The sequence below is a fragment of the Chaetodon auriga genome, chromosome 9 (assembly GCF_051107435.1).
Source record: "Chaetodon auriga isolate fChaAug3 chromosome 9, fChaAug3.hap1, whole genome shotgun sequence".
NCBI classification, from domain to species: Eukaryota; Metazoa; Chordata; class Actinopteri; order Chaetodontiformes; family Chaetodontidae; genus Chaetodon; species Chaetodon auriga.
The window spans coordinates 21,589,800-21,611,355 of NC_135082.1; the positions used below are offsets into that span (position 1 = coordinate 21,589,800).

Sequence of the window (21,556 nt, forward strand, 5' to 3'; positions counted from 1 at the left end):
ATTGTATATTTTCGGATTGTAGGTGTCTTTGGGTGCATCTTTAAAAACACAAGAATCATTTGAATGAGCACATTAAAAGGAAAGTAATACAACGTAAATCATTTCAACTTCCACTAAAATTAGCCTGCTGAGACCTCATGTAGCTCTTCCCTCACTGCACATCCTGTTGAAGCCCATCATCAGGTCTGTTGTGAGTAAACAGCCTTGATGTTTGGTCAAAGGGTGGAGAAAAGGCCCACCACAGCCTTTATCTGTCAGTGCAGCTTGTTGCTTGTGGCTTTGCTGTGTCTCACTGCAGACATGCAAAGGACTTTTACAAAGAGCTGTGAGACCAGAAAGATGGAGGAGTTTATTAATTTGACCAGTTGTCCCGTAACATTTTTCACAGAGTGTATTTTCTTTTAGTACATTCCTCTTCAGAAAGATTAACTATGTACACAAAATGAAATGCTCCCCATGCGTTAGAGAAACATGCGTCTAACTACAGGTGTGAAAGTTTTGGTGGGCAGAAACACAGCAGTGTCTGCTCGTCTCTCTCTCTCTCTCTCTCTCTCTCTCACACACACACACACACACACACACACACAGAACAAATACGACAAGAAATGTACACACAGTGTGTCTGTGATCGCCCTGTGAAGTTGACGCGGTTCGACACTTGATACGTAAGATTTGTCGTCATGTTGAAATATTGGAGGGATTAAAGTGATTCTGGTAAGTGATAATAAATGTGGAGAAAAACCAACATTTGATTGACACAGTAACAGATCGTGTCAGCTGTTTGGACAGTGTGCACAGTGTGCTTTATTAATTGACAGAGTTTGACATTGTTAAGTCACATACTCCCAAAGAACAACAACAACAACAACAACAACAACAACCAGGAAACAAAACAAAAACCAAGACCAGATTCCGATTCTGACTCAGGCCTCTGGATGATCCGAAGTACTGATCCGAAATCAGTGTTCTTTCTCTCTAAAGTCAACATCTGTAAACCTCTGTGACATCTGATCCACCTAATTCATGAGATATATAAGAGGATTTTATACAAATACACGAGAGGATTGTATTTGTGCAGCGACCCAGTGCAGGATAAGCAGATATTTACAATGGATGGAAAATTTCATCCACACATTTTATTCATTTGAATCCATCTATTTCACTTTAATGCCCTGCAATCGACTGGCGATCGGTTCAGGGTGTACCCCGCCTCTCGCCCGTTGACAGCTGGAACAGGCTACAGCCCCCCAGCAACCCGGAAAGGGATAGTCAGTCAAGAAGATGAATGAATAAATGAATATTTCACTTTAATGTGTTTCAAATGTCAAATCTTAACATATACAATATGTAGATCGTTACCTAATAGCCACTGTGTCACAAACTGTTTGTTTCTAAGCAGACGAACATCAAATCGATCATACAGCACCAACTGATGACAAACAGACCTGTTAGCTCACTAATCCAACCAAAAAGCCTCAACAGCAGCGTCGATCATGGCTTTCTCTGCTGATTTTGGATCCTTTAGTGCGCCACTGTCCTCTGTAATCATGGTGAAGATGACTGATGAATACATGTCCCCATCTCTCTGAGAAAATACATGAGATGACAAAGTTAAAAAAGCCGTCACAGCTGTTTTAATAAGGTTAATCTTACAGTCAAATTCCTCACCTGTCGATTTTTCAGACCACCGCTGTATTTCTGCATGGCAACAGCAGCTTTAATGAAACAGAAAACATACAGATTACAATAAGTAATGATGGAGCAGCTTTGATTTCATCGTGTGGAGAACTGTGAGTAACTTCTATTACCGTTGGAACGGTCAGACTTTATGCCGTAATTGAGGAGCACTATGACAATCAGGATTAGAACCATGACAGGACACAGCAGAATTAATAGACCGAGGGACACTGAACACATACAGTCGGAAGCTGAAACAAGATAAAAAAAGGAAACAATACAAAAGATGTCAAAGACTAAAAGAAAATAATCTTTCCTCTCACCTCCTGGTGAGATGAATTTAGATGTAAAACAAAAAAAGTGTTGTAGTTGATTTTAATGACTTTTATTTGACTGTATAATCTGACATTTAGAGTCGAAATTCTGATTTTCTTATTTATAGAACCATGACGCACTTACTTTCAACGACCATTTTTTGTCCATTTCCAAATATTATCTGTCCACATGTGGCCACAGCACAGTAATAAGTCCCAGAATCAGAGGGGCTGATGTTCTCCTTGAAGAAGTTGTAGACACATTTCTGTGGAGAGCGAGCCTCAGGACTCGTCTCACACTCATCACCACTGTTTCCATGAGCGTAAATGACACTGGGATGAGATTCATGTGATCCGGCTCTGAACCAGTACACACCGAGTCCTCCTGGACATGTTTTGTTCCCAGAGTCAGAGAGGACTGAACACTGCAGAGACACTGAGTCTCCTGGATGGACCGGACCAGATGGAGGGACGTCAACGACGGCAGTGATATCAGGTTCTGCTCCTGGAAATTGAAGACACAAATATTTACCCACTTTCATGACAATAAAAAATATAGAATAGGCAAGATGTTTAAGTTTAATCTATAATCAACTGACACGTTAAACATACGTCCACACGACAGATAAATACTGTGTGTGTGATACTGTGATTGAATGCTGCTGCACATTAACATAATAACACCACTAACAAATATTATGAATGTGTTTTTGATATATTTACCTTCAACTCTCAGAAACGCTCCTTTCAAAAACATGATCTTGTATTGCTCTGACTTTAAACAGTAGTAAAATGCAGTATCGCTCAGCTTTGTCTCCGTTATACTGAGGTCAAATCTTCCAGGCTCTTTTGTGAAAGTAATGTGAGAAATTTCATTCACAGAATCATAATCATAGCTTGTTGCTCTTCCCAAGATTTCAGGCAACTTTCCAGGAACAAGCTTGATCCAGAAAAGCGTTTCAGTGTCCCCAGATCTCTGGTGGGTACATGACAGAGTCACACTTTGTCCAACACCAACAGTCTTTGTCACAAAGTTCTGATCGTCTGTGCATCCTGAAAGAAACACACATCAGTGATTAATAACAGACACATCTGTATATCTCTTCTATATCACTGTCAGAATACGATGGAGTACATCTGACCTCTCCACAGATACTTACGCCCGACTCCGAGCATCAGCAGCGAATAAAACACGATCAGCATTTTCTTGTTGATCCACTCGAGTCTACAGTCAAATTAAATATTATTCGAAGATGATTCACCTTAATGTAACCATATGGAGAGGGAGGGAACTATTTCAGAGCAATCTGATTGGCCTGTTGTTACGTTGGTGTTTCACTGTGCACCGCAGTGGAAATAAACTGAACCATCTTTCCAACGTGAACACATGAAAGAACAGCAAGCTTTTGTTTCATGTTTCATGGTGGGTTTCTGTAACTGACTCTGAGAGCGAACAGCGAAGAGGACATTTGATCTTAATCTGACTTTTCAGCTGATACTCACTCATATGATGAAGCTCTTTAGGAAACACGTATAACTTCTAAGAATTTGTGAGAATCCAGTGTCTCTGGCTGTCATAGGCTTGTAAAAAGCCCATCTAATCTTCTCAATTGACCTACCGAATGATGGATGACTGACGTCTTGCACAAGGTGAGGCTGTGTGGCTAAAGCTACAGTAAGTTAGTCACACAAGACTGAGAGAGAAAGTGCAGCCAAACCTTCAGTTCCAGCTCTGTGTGACTTGGTTGTCCACTTGTGATCAGATCAGCCAGGATGCATGTTCATGCCAGGTGTAAACAGGGCCTGAAAGCACTCGGCACTCAAGGAAAATTAACTATGGTGGACCTTTTTTCAGAACTCTGTGGGCGTTGACAAACTGCCCTTGATTGACATGTCTTCACTCTTATGTTGCTTTTGTTGCACCTGTTAGCGAAATACACCTTTATGATGCTTAATTGGACGTTGAGTTTGAGGACATCACGTAATTCCCAGCGTACACCCAACTTCCACCTCACTGTGCCCCACAATGCAAAGCAAGCGCCGGAGTGGTACCAACAACCCGCCGGGCCAACAACAGGAAGTCTGTCACAATCTCCATAGGCACTTGCGACGGTATCTAGCTTGGCAGCCAGTCACGCTCACAGACCCCGCTGACCCCACAGTCACACAGACCACAGCAGCCAACACAGCAGACCTCAGCACCAATGGCAGAGGAAAGCCAGGCCCTCACACAAGCTGCAGGAAGTCCACTGCTCCCCTGAACTTAGTAATACTTTGATTCACATTGGCCATCCCCTCATACCCCATTCCCTGTTCAACTCGCTGCTGCATGCTGTGGCCAACAGTGCACACGGCCCATCAATCTGGACAGTGAATTGTGGACAGTGACATGGCTGGATTGCGCTTGAGTCTTGTTGTTAAACATACTGTCAAATTACATTTTGTCAACCGTACACCAGGTTATTAACTTTGAATCTTGCTAGCATGAAGTTAGCTTTGTGGCTCACAGCTGAGCCAAAGGGTTCTTTGAGCTGAGTGAAGTAGAAATATCTCTTGCTGCCAAGTTGCATCAAAGGTCAGTCCTATTTACTGGAGTAGTAAACAGTGTTTCCATTGTATCAGACGCTCATCAGTGTACTTGCATAACTTTAAAGTTACAGCTTGTGAAAAAAATCTAAAAGAATGGTTTTTCATTTGCAAGTGACCATAATGTAAGTGTGATAATGCCCTTCAGGGTGTCCCTTCACTGAGACGGCTGTGCATCAGACGGCTCTGTCCTCCCCATCGTCCATTAGTTCCTGATAATGAACACCTCATCTGACATGTCACTTACTCACAGCAGTGTGTTGTGGTTTGTGGCCTTCATCAGGGTCAACATGTTGTTGACCACAAGCCAAATCATGTTGGTTTGATGAATGTGAACACAAGAGAAGCAACAAGTGTAAAATGTCTTTTAAGACAGAAGCCCTGAATAAACTTCGTGTCCTGCGTTGTGCTTTCACACACAGACACAAACAAACATGCATTCACAGTCACCACCCACAAACAAGCGAGGCGTGGAAACTGAAGCACTGCTGCAGCTGAGCTTCAGTGTGAGCTGTGAACACAAAGGTGCTTTCTACCTTTCTCATTCTGTCTTCAAGCTGAATGAATCAATAATCTTACATTAAAGTTTAAAGCAAATATGAAGTAGCATGAGGATTGTATATTTTCAGATTGTAGATGTCTTTGGGTGCATCTTTAAAAACACAAGAATCATTTGAATGAGCACATTAAAAGGAAAGTAATACAACATAAATCATTTCAACTTCAACTAAAATTAGCCTGCTGAGACCTCATGTAGCTCTTCCCTCACTGCACATCCTGTTGAAGCCCATCATCAGGTCTGTTGTGAGTAAACAGCCTTGATGTTTGGTCAAAGGGTGGAGAAAAGGCCCACCACAGCCTTTATCTGTCAGTGTAGCTTGTTGCTTGTGGCTTTGCTGTGTCTCACTGCAGACATGCAAAGGACTTTTACAAAGAGCTGTGAGACCAGAACGATGGAGGAGTTTATTAATTTGACCAGTTGTCCCGTAACATTTTTCACAGAGTGTATTTTCTTTTAGTACATTCCTCTTCAGAAAGATTAACTATGTACACAAAATGAAATGCTCCCCATGTGTTTGAGAAACATGCGTCTAACTACAGGTGTGAAAGTTTTGGTGGGCAGAGACACAGCAGTGTCTGCTCGTCTCTCTCTCTCAAACACACACACACACACACACACACACACAAACACACACACACACGCAGAACAAATACGACAAGAAATGTACACACAGTGTGTCTGTGATAGTCCTGTGAAGCTGACGAGGTTCGACACTTGATACATAATATCTGCTGTCATGTTGAAATATTGGAGGGATTAAAGTGATTCTGGTAAGTGATAATAAATGTGGAGAAAAACCAACATTTGTTTGACACAGTAACAGATCTTGTCAGCTGTTTGGACAGTGTGCACAGTGTGCTTTATTAATTGACAGAGTTTGACATTGTTTAGTTACATATTCCCAAAGAACAACAACAACCAGGAAACAAAACAAAAACCAAGACCAGATGCCGATTCTGATACAGGCCTCTGATCCAAAATCAGTGTTCTTTTTCTCGAAATTCAACATCTGTATATATATAAGTGGATATATAAGAGGATTTTCTACAAATACACGAGAGGATTGTATTTGTGCAGCGACCCAGTGCAGGATAAGCAGATATTTACAATGGATGGAAAATTTCATCCACACATTTTATTCATTTGAATCCATCTATTTCACTTTAATGCCCTGCAATCGACTGGCGATCGGTTCAGGGTGTACCCCGCCTCTCGCCCGTTGACAGCTGGAACAGGCTCCAGCCCCCCAGCAACCCAGAAAGGGATAGTCGGTACAGAAGATGAATGAATGAATGAATGAATGAATGAATGAATATTTCACTTTAATGTGCTTGAAATGTCAAATCTTAATATATACAATATATAGATCATTACCTAATAGCCACTGTGTCACAAACTGTTTGTCTCTAAGCAGACTAACATCAAATCGATCATACAGCACCAACTGATGACAGACAGACCTGTTAGCTCACTAATCCAACCAAAAAGCTTTGAAAACAGCGTCGATCCTCGCTTTCTCTGCTGAATTTGGATCCTTTAGTGCGCCACTGTCCTCTGTAATCATGGTGAAGATGACTGATGAATACATGTCCCCATCTCTCTGAGAAAATACATGAGATGACAAAGTTAAAAAAGCTGTCACAGCTGTTTTAATAAGGTTAATCTTACAGTCAAATTCCTCACCTGTCGATTTTTCAGACCACCGCTGTATTTCTGCATGGCAACAGCAGCTTTAATGAAACAGAAAACATACAGATTACAATAAGTAATGATGGAGCAGCTTTGATTTCATCGTGTGGAGAACTGTGAGTAACTTCTATTACCTTTGGAACGGTCAGACTTTATGCCATAAATGAGGAGCGCTATGACAATCAGGATTAGAACCATGACAGGACACAGCAGAATTAATAGAGCGGGGTACACTGAACACGCATAGTAGGGTGCTGAAACAAGATAAAAAAAGGAAACAATAACGAAAGATGTCAAAGACTAAAAGAAAATAATCTTTCATGTCACCTCCTGGTGAGATGAATTTAGATGTAAAACAAAAAAAGTGTTGTAGTTGATTTTAATGAATTTTATTTGACTGTATAATCTGACATTTAGAGTCGAAATTCTGATTTTCTAATTTATAGAACCATGACGCACTTACCTTCAACGACCAGTTTTGTTCCATTTCCAAATATTATCTGTCCACATGTGGCCACAGCACAGTAATAAGTCCCAGAATCAGAGGGGCTGATGTACCGCTTGAAGTTGTAGACACATTTCTGTGGAGAGCGAGCCTCAGGACTCGTCTCACACTCATCACCACTGTTTCCATGAGCGTAAATGACACTGGGATGAGATTCATGTGATCCGGTTCTCAACCAGTACACACTGAGTCCTCCTGGACATGTTTTGTTCTCAGAGTCAGAGAAGACTGAACACTGCAGAGACACTGAGCCTCCTGAATAGACCCAACCAGATGAAGGGACTTGAACGACGGCAGTGATATCAGGTTCTGCTCCTGGAAATTGAAGACACAAATATTTACCCACTTTCATGACAATAAAAAATATAGAATAGGGAAGATGTTTAAGTTTAATCTGTAATCAACTGACATGTTAAACATACGTCCACACGACAGATAAATACTGTGTGTGTGATACTGTGGTTGAATGCTGCTGCACATTAACATAATAACACCGCTAACAAATATTATGAATGTGTTTTTGATATATTTACCTTCAACTCTCAGAAACGCTCCTTTCAAAAACATGATCTTGTATTGCTGTGACTTTAAACAGTAGTAAACTGCAGTATCGCTCAGCTTTGTCTCTGTTATACTGAGGTTAAATCTTTCAGGCTCTTTTGTGAAAGTAATGTGAGGAATTTCATTCACAAAATCATGATTAAAGCTCGCTGCTCTTCCCAAGATTTCAGGCAACTTTCCAGGGACAAGCTTGATCCAGAAAAGGGTTTCAGTGTCCCCAGATCTCTGGTGGGTACATGACAGAGTCACACTTTGTCCAACACCAACAGTCTTTGTCACAAAGTTCTGATTGTCTGTGCATCCTGAAAGAAACACACATCAGTGATTAATAACAGACACATCTGTATATCTCTTCTATATCACTGTCAGAATACGATGGAGTACATCTGACCTCTCCACAGATACTTACGGCCCACTCCGAGCATCAGCAGCGAATAAAACACGATCAGCATTTTCTTGTTGATCCACTCGAGTCTACAGTGAAATTAAATATTATTAGAAGATGATTCACCTTAATGTAACCACATGGAGAGGGAGGGAACTATTTCAGAGCAATCTGATTGGCCTCTTGTTACGTTGGTGTTTCACTGTGCACCGCAGTGGAAATAAACTGAACCATCTTTCCAACGTGAACACATGAAAGAACAGCAAGCTTTTGTTTCATGTTTCATGGTGGGTTTCTGTAACTGACTCTGAGAGCAAACAGCGAAAAGGACATTTGATCTTAATCTGACTTTTCAGCTGATACTCATTCATATGATGAAGCTCTTTCGGAAACACGTATAACTTCTAAGAATTTGTGAGAATCCAGTGTCTCTGGCTGTTATAGGCTTGTAAAAAGCCCATCTAATCTTCTCAATTGACCTACCGAATGATGGATGACTGACGTCTTGCACAAGGTGAGGCTGTGTGGCTAAAGCTACAGTAAGTTAGTCACACAAGACTGAGAGAGAAAGTGCAGCCAAACCTTCAGTTCCAGCTCTGTGTGACTTGGTTGTCCACTTGTGATCAGATCAGCCAGGATGCATGTTCATGCCAGGTGTAAACAGGGCCTGAAAGCACTCGGCACTCAAGGAAAATTAACTATGGTGGACCTTTTTTCAGAACTCTGTGGGCGTTGACAAACTGCCCTTGATTGACATGTCTTCACTCTTATGTTGCTTTTGTTGCACCTGTTAGTGAAATACACCTTTATGATGCTTAATTGGACGTTGAGTTTGAGGACATCACGTAATTCCCAGCGTACACCCAACTTCCACCTCACTGTGCCCCACAATACAAAGCAAGCGCAGGAGTGGTACCAACAACCCGCCGGGCCAACAACAGGAAGTCTGTCACAATCTCCATAGGCACTTGCGACGGTATCTAGCTTGGCAGCCAGTCACGCTCACAGACCCCGCTGACCCCACAGTCGCACAGACCACAGCAGCCTACACAGCAGACCTCAGCACCAATGGCAGAGGAAAGCCAGGCTCTCACACAAGCTGCAGGAAGAACACTGCTCCCCTGAACTTAATACTTTGATTCACATTGGCCATCCCCTCATACCCCATTCCCTGTTCCACTCGCTGCTGCATGCTGTGGCCAACAGTGGACACGGCCAATCAATCTGGACAGTGAATTGTGGACAGTGACATGGCTGGATTGCGCTTGAGTCTTGTTGTTAAACATACTGTCAGTTTGTCAACCGTACACCAGGGGCCCGTTTCTCAAAGCAGGTTTAGTGAAAACTCCGAGTTTGTTAAGCCTGAAATGAAGGAAACTCTGAGTTTTCCGTTTCACAAAGGGAGGTAACTCAAACCAGAGAAAGAGGGGTAACTCTAGCCTGTTTCACAGAGAGAGGTAACTTAAGGTCTCGTTCAGTTACCATAGTAACAGACTCTATGAACCTAACCTGGTCGGGACCAGGTTTTTCTCAATGAACCTCGAGTTTCTCTCTGTCTCCGCCCTCTCCGCACACGGTATTTGATTTCCTCATTCATTCGTCAGCAGGCGAGTTTTGGGATAACATAGTTCTGCCGTCTGTTATTTAAAAAAAATCAGTCAGTAGGCACTTTTTTTCACTAACATGTCCTTTTGACAACGATCCCGTGGATGAAGGTGCAGCATTACTGCGCAGGGAATTAAATATTCGTCGGGAGATGGTTATCAGACCGCGCATAGATGTTCTGGCATTTCCAGACAATTATGTTTTTGAACGGTACCGTTTCACGTCACAGTCCATCATCTACATACACAACCTAATCCGTCTTTACATTTGCAACATTACCAGCCGGAGTCATGCTCTCACATCCCAGCAGATATTGTGTGTTGCGCTGCGTTTCTTTGCGCAGCATTATGTTGGTGATAAAACAACTGCACAGTCAAACAGCCACTTAATACTTATTTATAATATAACACATGATTAAAATGAGGTACCCCCATTAAATTATGCCGTGTCTTACCTGTTTGAACAATGTTTTTATGTTTCATCTTGAGCTGCTACCAAGTGCACTTCTCCCCCGCGGGATTGCACCTACATGAAATAAATTAATGAGCTACCATTCAAGCAGTTTTCCCTGTAATATTATTGTGATTGCAAAGGACTACATTTAAACTTACGCATTGACCCGAGCAGCAATGTTCTCCCACGCCGCCTCCCTCTCTTTTGCAGCTGCAGCGGTGTTGCACTTTTTTCTAAAAACATGCTCAAATTCGCCGTATGAGCGCATTAAGATTTCGAGTTCCAGTGTGGTAAAAAACGCAGCCCTCCTCTTCCCCGTCGCCATGGTGACTCGTCGAATCGGGGCTCCATTGATGTTGGCTTTTTATAGTCGTGGTGCACGCGCTGAACTCTGAGTTAACCTACTCTGAGTTGACTGAACTAACTCAAATCACCTGTTCTGAAACCGGAAACTCGGAGTTTCCTATCTCAGGCTAGATCAACTCAAGGTTCAGGATTAGACTCGGAGTTTGTTGAACCTCCTTTGTGAAACGGGCCCCAGGTTATTAACTTTGAATCTTGCTAGCATGAAGTTAGCTTTCTGGCTCACAGCCGAGCCAAAGGGTTCTTTGAGCTGAGTGAAGTAGAAATATCTCTTGCTGCCAAGTTGCATCAAAGGTCAGTCCTATTTACTGGAGTAGTAAACAGTGTTTCCATTGTATCAGATGCTCATCAGTGTACTTGCATAACTTTAAAGTTACAGCTTGTGGAAAAAATCTAAAAGAATGGTTTTTCATTTGCAAGTGACCATAATGTAAGTGTGATAATGCCCTTCAGGGTGTCCCTTCACTGAGACGGCTGTGCATCAGACGGCTCTGTCCTCCCCATCGTCCATTAGTTCCTGATAATGAACACCTCATCTGACATGTCACTTACTCACAGCAGTGTGTTGTGGTTTGTGGCCTTCATCAGGGTCAACATGTTGTTGACCACAAGCCAAATCATGTTGGTTTGATGAATGTGAACACAAGAGTAGCAACAAGTGTAAAATGTCTTTTAAGACAGAAGCCCTGAATAAACTTTGTGTCCTGCGTTGTGCTTTCACACACAGACACAAACAAACATGCATTCACAGTCACCACCCACAAACAAGCGAGGCGTGGAAACTGAAGCACTGCTGCAGCCGAGCTTCAGTGTGAGCTGTGAACACAAAGGCGCTTTCTACCTTTCTCATTCTGTCTTCAAGCTGAATGAATCAATAATCTTACATTAAAGTTTAAAGCAAATATGAAGTAGCATGAGGATTGTATATTTTCAGATTGTAGGTGTCTTTGGGTGCATCTTTAAAAACACAAGAATCATTTGAATGAGCACATTAAAAGGAAAGTAATCCAACATAAATCATTTCAACTTCAACTAAAATTAGCCTGCTGAGACCTCATGTAGCTCTTCCCTCACTGCACATCCTGTTGAAGCCCATCATCAGGTCTGTTGTGAGTAAACAGCCTTGATGTTTGGTCAAAGGGTGGAGAAAAGGCCCACCACAGCCTTTATCTGTCAGTGCAGCTTGTTGCTTGTGGCTTTGCTGTGTCTCACTGCAGACATGCAAAGGACTTTTACAAAGAGCTGTGAGACCAGAAAGATGGAGGAGTTTATTAATTTGACCAGTTGTCCCGTAACATTTTTCACAGAGTGTATTTTCTTTTAGTACATTCCTCTTCAGAAAGATTAACTATGTACACAAAATGAAATGCTCCCCATGCGTTAGAGAAACATGCGTCTAACTACAGGTGTGAAAGTTTTGGTGGGCAGAGACACAGCAGTGTCTGCTCGTCTCTCTCTCTCTCTCTCTCTCACACACACACACACACACACACACACACACACACACACACACACACACACACACTCGCAGAACAAATACGACAAGAAATGTACACACAGTGTGTCTGTGATCGCCCTGTGAAGCTGACGAGGTTCGACACTTGATACATAAGATTTGTCGTCATGTTGAAATACTGGAGGGATTAAAGTGATTCTGGTAAGTGATAATAAATGTGGAGAAAAACCAACATTTGTTTGACACAATAACAGATCGTGTCAGCTGTTTGGACAGTGTGCACAGTGTGCTTTATTAATTGACAGAGTTTGACATTGTTTAGTTACATATTCCCAAAGAACAACAACAACCAGGAAACAAAACAAAAACCAAGACCAGATGCCGATTCTGATACAGGCCTCTGATCCAAAATCAGTGTTCTTTTTCTCGAAATTCAACATCTGTATATATATAAGTGGATATATAAGAGGATTTTCTACAAATACACGAGAGGATTGTATTTGTGCAGCGACCCAGTGCAGGATAAGCAGATATTTACAATGGATGGAAAATTTCATCCACACATTTTATTCATTTTAATCCATCTATTTCACTTTAATGCCCTGCAATCGACTGCCGATCGGTTCAGGGTGTACCCCGCCTCTCGCCCGTTGACAGCTGGAACAGGCTCCAGCCCCCCAGCAACCCAGAAAGGGATAGTCGGTACAGAAGATGAATGAATGAATGAATGAATGAATGAATGAATATTTCACTTTAATGTGCTTGAAATGTCAAATCTTAATATATACAATATGTAGATCATTACCTAATAGCCACTGTGTCACAAACTGTTTGTCTCAAAGCAGACTAACATCAAATCGATCATACAGCACCAACTGATGACAGACAGACCTGTTAGCTCACTAATCCAACCAAAAAGCTTTGAAAACAGCGTCGATCCTCGCTTTCTCTGCTGAATTTGGATCCTTTAGTGCGCCACTGTCATCTGTAATCGTGGTGAAGATGACTGATGAATACATGTCCCCATCTCTCTGAGAAAATACATGAGATGACAAAGTTAAAAAAGCTGTCACAGCTGTTTTAATAAGGTTAATCTTACAGTCAAATTCCTCACCTGTCGATTTTTCAGACCACCGCTGTATTTCTGCATGGCAACAGCAGCTTTAATGAAACAGAAAACATACAGATTACAATAAGTAATGATGGAGCAGCTTTGATTTCATCGTGTGGAGAACTGTGAGTAACTTCTATTACCTTTGGAACGGTCAGACTTTATGCCATAAATGAGGAGCGCTATGACAATCAGGATTAGAACCATGACAGGACACAGCAGAATTAATAGAGCGGGGTACACTGAACACGCATAGTAGGGTGCTGAAACAAGATAAAAAAAGGAAACAATACAAAAGATGTCAAAGACTAAAAGAAAATAATCTTTCATGTCACCTCCTGGTGAGATGAATTTAGATGTAAAACAAAAAAAGTGTTGTAGTTGATTTTAATGACTTTTATTTGACTGTATAATCTGACATTTAGAGTCGAAATTCTGATTTTCTTATTTATAGAACCACGACGCACTTACTTTCAACGACCATTTTTTGTCCATTTCCAAATATTATCTGTCCACATGTGGCCACAGCACAGTAATAAGTCTCAGCATCAGAGGAGCTGATGTTCTCCTTGAAGAAGTTGTAGACACATTTCTGTGGAGAGCGAGCCTCAGGACTCGTCTCACACTCATCACCACTGTTTCCATGAGCGTAAATGACACTGGGATGAGATTCATGTGATCCGGCTCTGAACCAGTACGCACCGAGTCCTCCTGGACATGTTTTGTTCCCAGAGTCAGAGAAGACTGAACACTGCAGAGACACTGAGTCTCCTGAATAGACCCAACCAGATGAAGGGACTTGAACGACGGCAGTGATATCAGGTTCTGCTCCTGGAAATTGAAGACACAAATATTTACCCACTTTCATGACAATAAAAAATATAGAATAGGCAAGATGTTTAAGTTTAATCTGTAATCAACTGACATGTTAAACATACGTCCAAACGACAGATAAATACTGTTTGTGTGATACTGTGGTTGAATGCTGCTGCACATTAACATAATAACACCGCTAGCAAATATTATGAATGTGTTTTTGATATATTTACCTTCAACTGTCAGAAATGCTCCTTTCAAAAACATGATCTTGTAACGCTGTGACAATGACTTTAAACAGTAGTAAACCGCAGTATCGCTCAGCTTTGTCTCTGTTATACTGAGGTCAAATCTTTCAGGCTCTTTTGTGAAAGTAATGTGAGGAATTTCATTCACAAATTCATAATCATAGCTTGTTGCTCTTCCCAAGATTTCAGGCAACTTTCCAGGAACAAGCTTGATCCAGAAAAGGGTTTCAGTGTCCCCAGATCTCTGGTGGGTACATGACAGAGTCACACTTTGTCCAACACCAACAGTCTTTGTCACAAAGTTCTGATCGTCTGTGCATCCTGAAAGAAACACACATCAGTGATTAATAACAGACACATCTGTATATCTCTTCTATATCACTGTCAGAATACGATGGAGTACATCTGACCTCTCCACATATACTTACGGCCCACTCCGAGCATCAGCAGCGAATAAAACACGATCAGCATTTTCTTGTTGATCCACTCGAGTCTACAGTGAAATTAAATATTATTAGAAGATGATTCACCTTAATGTAACCACATGGAGAGGGAGGGAACTATTTCAGAGCAATCTGATTGGCCTGTTGTTACGTTGGTGTTTCACTGTGCACCGCAGTGGAAATAAACTGAACCATCTTTTCAACGTGAACACATGAAAGAACAGCAAGCTTTTGTTTCATGTTTCATGGTGGGTTTCTGTAACTGACTCTGAGAGCGAACAGCGAAGAGGACATTTGATCTTAATCTGACTTTTCAGTTGATACTCACTCATATGATGAAGCTCTTTAGGAAACATGTATAACTTCTAATAATTTGTGAGAATCCAGTGTCTCTGGCTGTCATGGGCTTGTAAAAAGCCCATCTAATCTTCTCAATTGACCTACCGAATGATGGATGACTGACGTCTTGCACAAGGTGAGGCTGTGTGGCTAAAGCTACAGTAAGTTAGTCACACAAGACTGAGAGAGAAAGTGCAGCCAAACCTTCAGTTCCAGCTCTGTGTGACTTGGTTGTCCACTTGTGATCAGATCAGCCAGGATGCATGTTCATGCCAGGTGTAAACGGGGCCTGAAAGCACTCGGCACTCAAGGAAAATTAACTATGGTGGACCTTTTTTCAGAACTCTGTGGGTGTTGACAAACTGCCCTCAATTGACATGTCCTCACTCTTACGTTGCTTTTGTTGCACCTGTTAGCAAAATACACCTTTATGATGCTTAACTGGACGTTGAGTTTGAGGACGTCACGTAATTCCCAGCGTACACCCAACTTCCACCTCACTGTGCCCCACAATGCAAAGCGCAGGAGTGGTACCAACAACCAGCCGGGCCAACAACAGGAAGAGTGTCATAATCTCCATAGGCGCTTGTGGCGTTATCTCGCTCGGCAGCCGGTCACGCTCACAGACCACAGCAGCCAACACAGCAGACCTCAGCACCAATGGCAGAGGAAAGCCAGGCTCTCACACAAGCTGCATGAAGAACACTGCTCCCCTGAACTTAATACTTTGATTCACATTGGCCATCCCCTCATATCCCTGTTCCACTCGCTGCTTCATGCTGTGGCCAACGGTGCACACGGCCCATCAATCTGGACAGCGAATTGTGGACAGTGATATGGCTGGATAGCGCTTGAGTCTTGTTGTTAAACATACTGTCAAATTACAGTTTGTCAACCGTACACCAGGTGATTAACTTTGAATCTTGCTAGCATGAAGTTAGCTTTCTGGCTCACAGCTGAGCCAAAGGGTTCTTTGAGCTGAGTGAAGTAGAAATATCTCTTGTTGCCAAGTTGAATCAAAGGTCAGTCCTATTTACTGGAGTAGTAAACAGTGTTTCCATTGTATCAGACGGTCATCAGTGTACTTGCATAACTTTACAGTTACAGCTTGTGAAAAAAATCTAAATGAATGGTTTTTCATTTGCAAGTGACCATAATGTAAGTGTGATAATGCCCTTCAGGGTGTCCCTTCACTGAGACCGCTGTGCATCAGACGGCTCTGTCCTCCCCATCGTCCATTAGTTCCTGATAATGAACACCTCATCTGACATGTCACTTACTCACAGCAGTGTGTTGTGGTTTGTGGCCTTCATCAGGGTCAACATGTTGTTGACCACAAGCCAAATCATGTTGGTTTGATGAATGTGAACACAAGAGAAGCAACAAGTGTAAAATGTCTTTTAAGACAGAAGCCCTGAATAAACTTTGTGTCCTGCGTTGTGCTTTCACACACAGACACAAACAAACATGCATTCACAGTCACCACCCACAAACAAGCGAGGCGTGGAAACTGAAGCACTGCTGCAGCCGAGCTTCAGTGTGAGCTGTGAACACAAAGGCGCTTTCTACCTTTCTCATTCTGTCTTCAAGCTGAATGAATCAATAATCTTACATTAAAGTTTAAAGCAAATATGAAGTAGCATGAGGATTGTATATTTTAAGATTGTAGATGTCTTTGGGTGCATCTTTAAAAGCACAAGAATCATTTGAATGAGCACATTAAAAGGGAAGTAATACAACATAAATCATTTCAACTTCAACTAAAATTAGCCTGCTGTGACCTCACGTAGCTCTTCCCTCACTGCACATCCTGTTGAAGCCCATCATCAGGTCTGTTGTGAGTAAACAGCCTTGGTGTTTGGTCAAAGGGTGGAGAAAAGGCCCACCACAGCCTTTATCTGTCAGTGTAGCTTGTTGCTTGTGGCTTTGCTTGCTCTCACAGCAGAAATGCAGAAGGCCTTTATAAAGTGCTGTGAGATCAGAAGACGGAGGAGTTCATTAATTGGAGTCGCTGTCCCCGAACAGAAAACGCTCCCTGTGTGTTTCTGTCAGCTGTGCTTCTGTCTACAGTTGTGGGATGTTGTGGTGTGCAGAGACTCAGCAGTTCACTGTTTAATTGTGGGGGTTTCTTTATTATTGAATAAAACAACACATATACACAGATATAAATTCTATGGAGTACAAGTGTTTTGCATCACATTGATATTTAAATCAAAACCTTGGGAGGACGTTAACAGCCTTAAAACTACATGCAGATGCACTGGAGCCCGTGAGGAAGAGAAAACACAAAAAAATAAACAAAATGCAATAGATATGGGATGAACAGTGCAAGAAACTGATTACCATCATCATTAATTAGCATATCCACTGTTTAGATCATTAATCCATCATAAAGCCCTGACATCAGTGTAGATCGTCTCCTCCTTTCTTGGACTTCTTCTCCCTGATTTGCCGGCTTCCCTCCTGGTACAATTTGGTGCAGCATAAACCAAAGAATCCTCATTTCTCTGAGGGAATAAAGTGTAAAATTGAAAATGAAAGAGAGCCAATTTTAACCCAAGCTGATAACTTTTGCTACATCTTTGAATTCTTTACCTGCTGACTTTGCTGATCATCATTGGCTGCTGCAGCATTAGTTTGCAAAGTGACAACAGCTGTATTATTTAAAAAAGATGTGTATAATTATACACAGGACAAATATGAATCAAGTGAATTTGGCTGTTGGGAAACAGTCTAACAGACTGTATGAGTAACATCTCTTACCTTTACAACAATCACAGGATTTTTTCCTGATGATATAAAGAAGGGAGGCTACAAGAATCAGACTTATGGCCAAAGCAGCAAACAGCAGACAGACAACTGTGTCGACTTTCTGTGAATCACAAGTGCTGACAACTGAAACATGAAACAAACAAATGAATGAAGAAAAAATTATAGATCACTGACTTGATAACATTGTCATACTATAACTGTTATAAAGAAATATTAAGCACTTACCTTCAACCTCGAGTTTTGTTCCATTTCCAAATATTATCTGTCCACATGTGGCCACAGCACAGTAATAAGTCCCAGCATCAGAGGAGCTGATGTTCTCCTTGAAGAAGTTGTAGACACATTTCTGTGGAGAGCGAGGCTCAGGACTCGTCTCACACTCATCACCACTGTTTCCATGAGCGTAAATGACACTGGGATGAGATTCATGTGATCCGGTTCTCAACCAGTACACACCGAGTCCTCCTGGACATGTTTTGTTCCCAGAGTCAGAGAAGACTGAACACTGCAGAGACACTGAGTCTCCTGGACGGACCGGATCAGATGGAGGGGCTTGAACGACGGCAGTGATATCAGGTTCTGCTCCTGGAAATTGAAAACACAAATATTTACCCACTTTCATGACAATAAAAAAATATAGAATAGGCAAGAGATAAGTTTAATCTATAATCAACTGACATGTTAAACATACGTCCACACGACAGATAATTACTGTGTGTGTGATACTGTGGTTGAATGCTGCTGCACATTAACATAATAACACCGCTAACAAATATTATGAATGTGTTTTTGATATATTTACCTTCAACTCTCAGAAACGCTCCCTTCAAAAACATGATCTTGGAACGCTGTGACAATGACTTTAAACAGTAGTAAAATGCAGTATCGCTCAGCTTTGTCTCTGTTATACTGAGGTTAAATCTTTCAGGCTCTCGTGTGAAAGTAATGTGAGGAATTTCATTCACAAAATCATAATCATAGCTTGTTGCTCTTCCCAAGATTTCAGGCAACTTTCCAGGGACAAGCTTGATCCAGAAAAGGGTTTCAATGTCCCCAGATCTCTGGTGGGTACATGACAGAGTCACACTTTGTCCAACACCAACAGTCTTTGTCACAAAGTTCTGACCGTCTGTGCATCCTGAAAGAAACACACATCAGTGATTAATAACAGACACATCTGTATATCTCTTCTATATCACTGTCAGAATACGATGGAGTACATCTGACCTCTCCACAGATACTTACGGCCCACTCCGAGCATCAGCAGCAAATAATACACAATCAGCATTTTCTTGTTGATCCACTCGAGTCTACAGTGAAATTAAATATTATTCAAAGATGATTCACCTTAATGTAACCATATGGAGAGGGAGGGAACTATTTCAGAGCAATCTGATTGGCCTCTTGTTACGTTGGTGTTTCACTGTGCACCGCAGTGGAAATAAACTGAACCATCTTTCAAACGTGAACACATGAAAGAACAGCAAGCTTTTGTTTCATGTTTCATGGTGGGTTTCTGTAACTGACTCTGAGAGCGAACAGCGAAGAGGACATTTGATCTTAATCTGACTTTTCAGCTGATACTCATATGATGAAGCTCTTTCGGAAACACATATAACTTCTAATAATTTGTGAGAATCCAGTGTCTCTGGCTGTCATGGGCTTGTAAAAAGCCCATCTAATCTTCTCAATTGACCTACCGAATGATGGATGACTGACGTCTTGCACAAGGTGAGGCTGTGTGGCTAAAGCTACAGTAAGTTAGTCACACAAGACTGAGAGAGAAAGTGCAGCCAAACCTTCAGTTCCAGCTCTGTGTGACTTGGTTGTCCACTTGTGATCAGATCAGCCAGGATGCATGTTCATGCCAGGCGTAAACGGGGCCTGAAAGCACTCGGCACTCAAGGAAAATTAACTATGGTGGACCTTTTATCAGAACTCTGTGGGTGTTGACAAACTGCCCTTGATTGACATGTCCTCACTCTTATGTTGCTTTTGTTGCACCTGTTAGCAAAATACACCTTTATGATGCTTAATTGGACGGTGAGTTTGAGGACATCACGTAATTCCCAGCGTACACCCAACTTCCACCTCACTGTGCCCCACAATGCAAAGCAAGCGCCGGAGTGGTACCAACAACCCGCCGGGCCAATAACAGGAAGTCTGTCACAATCTTCATATGCTGTTTCATCATTTGATCCCCTTCTGACACTTGTTAAGTCAAGAAATCAACTGTGTCGATTTAGAATATGAGCAGTTTTACAAAAACAGATGACAAATCTAGAAAATGCTGCAACATTTTCAGAGTTGAAAAGCTCCATAGGCGCTTGCGACGGTATCTAGCTTGGCAGCCAGTCACGCTCACAGACCCCGTTGACCCCACAGTCACACAGACCACAGCAGCCAACACAGCAGACCTCAGCACCAATGGCAGAGGAAAGCCAGGCCGTCACACAAGCTGCAGGAAGAACACTGCTCCCCTGAACTTAATACTTTGATTCACATTGGCCATCCCCTCATACCCCATTCCCTGTTCCACTCGCTGCTGCATGCTGTGGCCAACAGTGGACACGGCCCATCAATCTGGACAGTGAATTGTGGACAGTGACATGGCTGGATTGCGCTTTGGTCTTGTTGTTAAACATACTGTCAAATTACATTTACAGTTTGTCAACCGTACACCAGGTTATTACCTTTGAATCTTGCTAGCATGAAGTTAGCTTTCTGGCTCACAGCTGAGCCAAAGGGTTCTTTGAGCTGAGTGAAGTAGAAATATCTCTTGCTGCCAAGTTGCATCAAAGGTCAGTCCTATTTACTGGAAGAGTAAACAGTGTTTCCATTGTATAAGACGCTCATCAGTGTACTTGCATAACTTTACAGTTACAGCTTGTGAAAAAAATCTAAAAAAATGTTTTTTCATTTGCAAGTGACCATAATGTAAGTGTGATAATGCCCTGCAGGGTGTCCCTTCACTGAGACCGCTGTCCATCAGACGGCTCTGTCCTCCCCATCGTCCATTAGTTCCTGATAATGAACACCTCATCTGACATGTCACTTACTCACACCAGTGTGTTGTGGTTTGTGGCCTTCATCAGGGTCAACATGTTGTTGACCACAAGCCAAATCATGTTGGTTTGATGAATGTGAACACAAGAGTAGCAACAAGTGTAAAATGTCTTTTAAGACAGAAGCCCTGAATAAACTTTGTGTCCTGCGTTGTGCTTTCACACACAGACACAAACAAACATGCATTCACAGTCACCACCCACAAACAAGCGAGGCGTGGAAACTGAAGCACTGCTGCAGCCGAGCTTCAGTGTGAGCTGTGAACACAAAGGCGCTTTCTACCTTTCTCATTCTGTCTTCAAGCTGAATGAATCAATAATCTTACATTAAAGTTTAAAGCAAATATGAAGTAGCATGAGGATTGCATATTTTAAGATTGCAGATGTCTTTGGGTGCATCTTTAAAAGCACAAGAATCATTTGAATGAGCACATTAAAAGGAAAGTAATACAACATAAATCATTTCAACTTCAACTAAAATTAGCCTGCTGTGACCTCATGTAGCTCTTCCCTCACTGCACATTCTGTTGAAGCCCATCATCAGGTCTGTTGTGAGTAAACAGCCTTGATGTTTGGTCAAAGGGTGGAGAAAAGGCCCACCACAGC

At 42.0% G+C, this 21,556-nt stretch overlaps 4 protein-coding genes across 4 annotated transcripts; all 4 read right to left on the minus strand.

Annotated features, from left to right (window-relative positions):
- Positions 1–1,456: 1,456 nt before the first annotated feature.
- Positions 1,457–3,194, minus strand: LOC143326216 (uncharacterized). The gene is made up of 5 exons (XM_076739764.1): positions 3,152–3,194; positions 2,715–3,044; positions 2,123–2,496; positions 1,669–1,698; positions 1,457–1,585 (listed from the first exon to the last, which is right to left on the minus strand). Exons 1-5 carry the CDS (start codon positions 3,192–3,194, stop codon positions 1,457–1,459), a joined length of 906 nt encoding a protein of 301 aa, XP_076595879.1.
- Positions 3,195–6,610: 3,416 nt separating this feature from the next.
- LOC143326217 (uncharacterized) lies at positions 6,611–8,346 on the minus strand. The gene is made up of 6 exons (XM_076739765.1): positions 8,304–8,346; positions 7,867–8,196; positions 7,292–7,648; positions 6,963–7,082; positions 6,823–6,869; positions 6,611–6,739 (listed from the first exon to the last, which is right to left on the minus strand). The coding sequence occupies exons 1-6, from the start codon at positions 8,344–8,346 to the stop codon at positions 6,611–6,613; spliced, it is 1,026 nt and encodes a 341-aa protein (XP_076595880.1).
- Positions 8,347–13,715: 5,369 nt separating this feature from the next.
- Positions 13,716–14,802, minus strand: LOC143326218 (signal-regulatory protein beta-2-like). The gene is made up of 3 exons (XM_076739766.1): positions 14,760–14,802; positions 14,317–14,652; positions 13,716–14,098 (listed from the first exon to the last, which is right to left on the minus strand). Exons 1-3 carry the CDS (start codon positions 14,800–14,802, stop codon positions 13,716–13,718), a joined length of 762 nt encoding a protein of 253 aa, XP_076595881.1.
- Positions 14,803–17,395: 2,593 nt separating this feature from the next.
- On the minus strand, positions 17,396–19,173 carry LOC143325426 (signal-regulatory protein beta-2-like). The gene is made up of 6 exons (XM_076738452.1): positions 19,131–19,173; positions 18,688–19,023; positions 18,107–18,470; positions 17,877–18,001; positions 17,709–17,767; positions 17,396–17,620 (listed from the first exon to the last, which is right to left on the minus strand). Exons 1-6 carry the CDS (start codon positions 19,171–19,173, stop codon positions 17,501–17,503), a joined length of 1,047 nt encoding a protein of 348 aa, XP_076594567.1. The 3' UTR covers positions 17,396–17,500.
- Between the last annotated feature and the right edge of the window lie 2,383 nt (positions 19,174–21,556).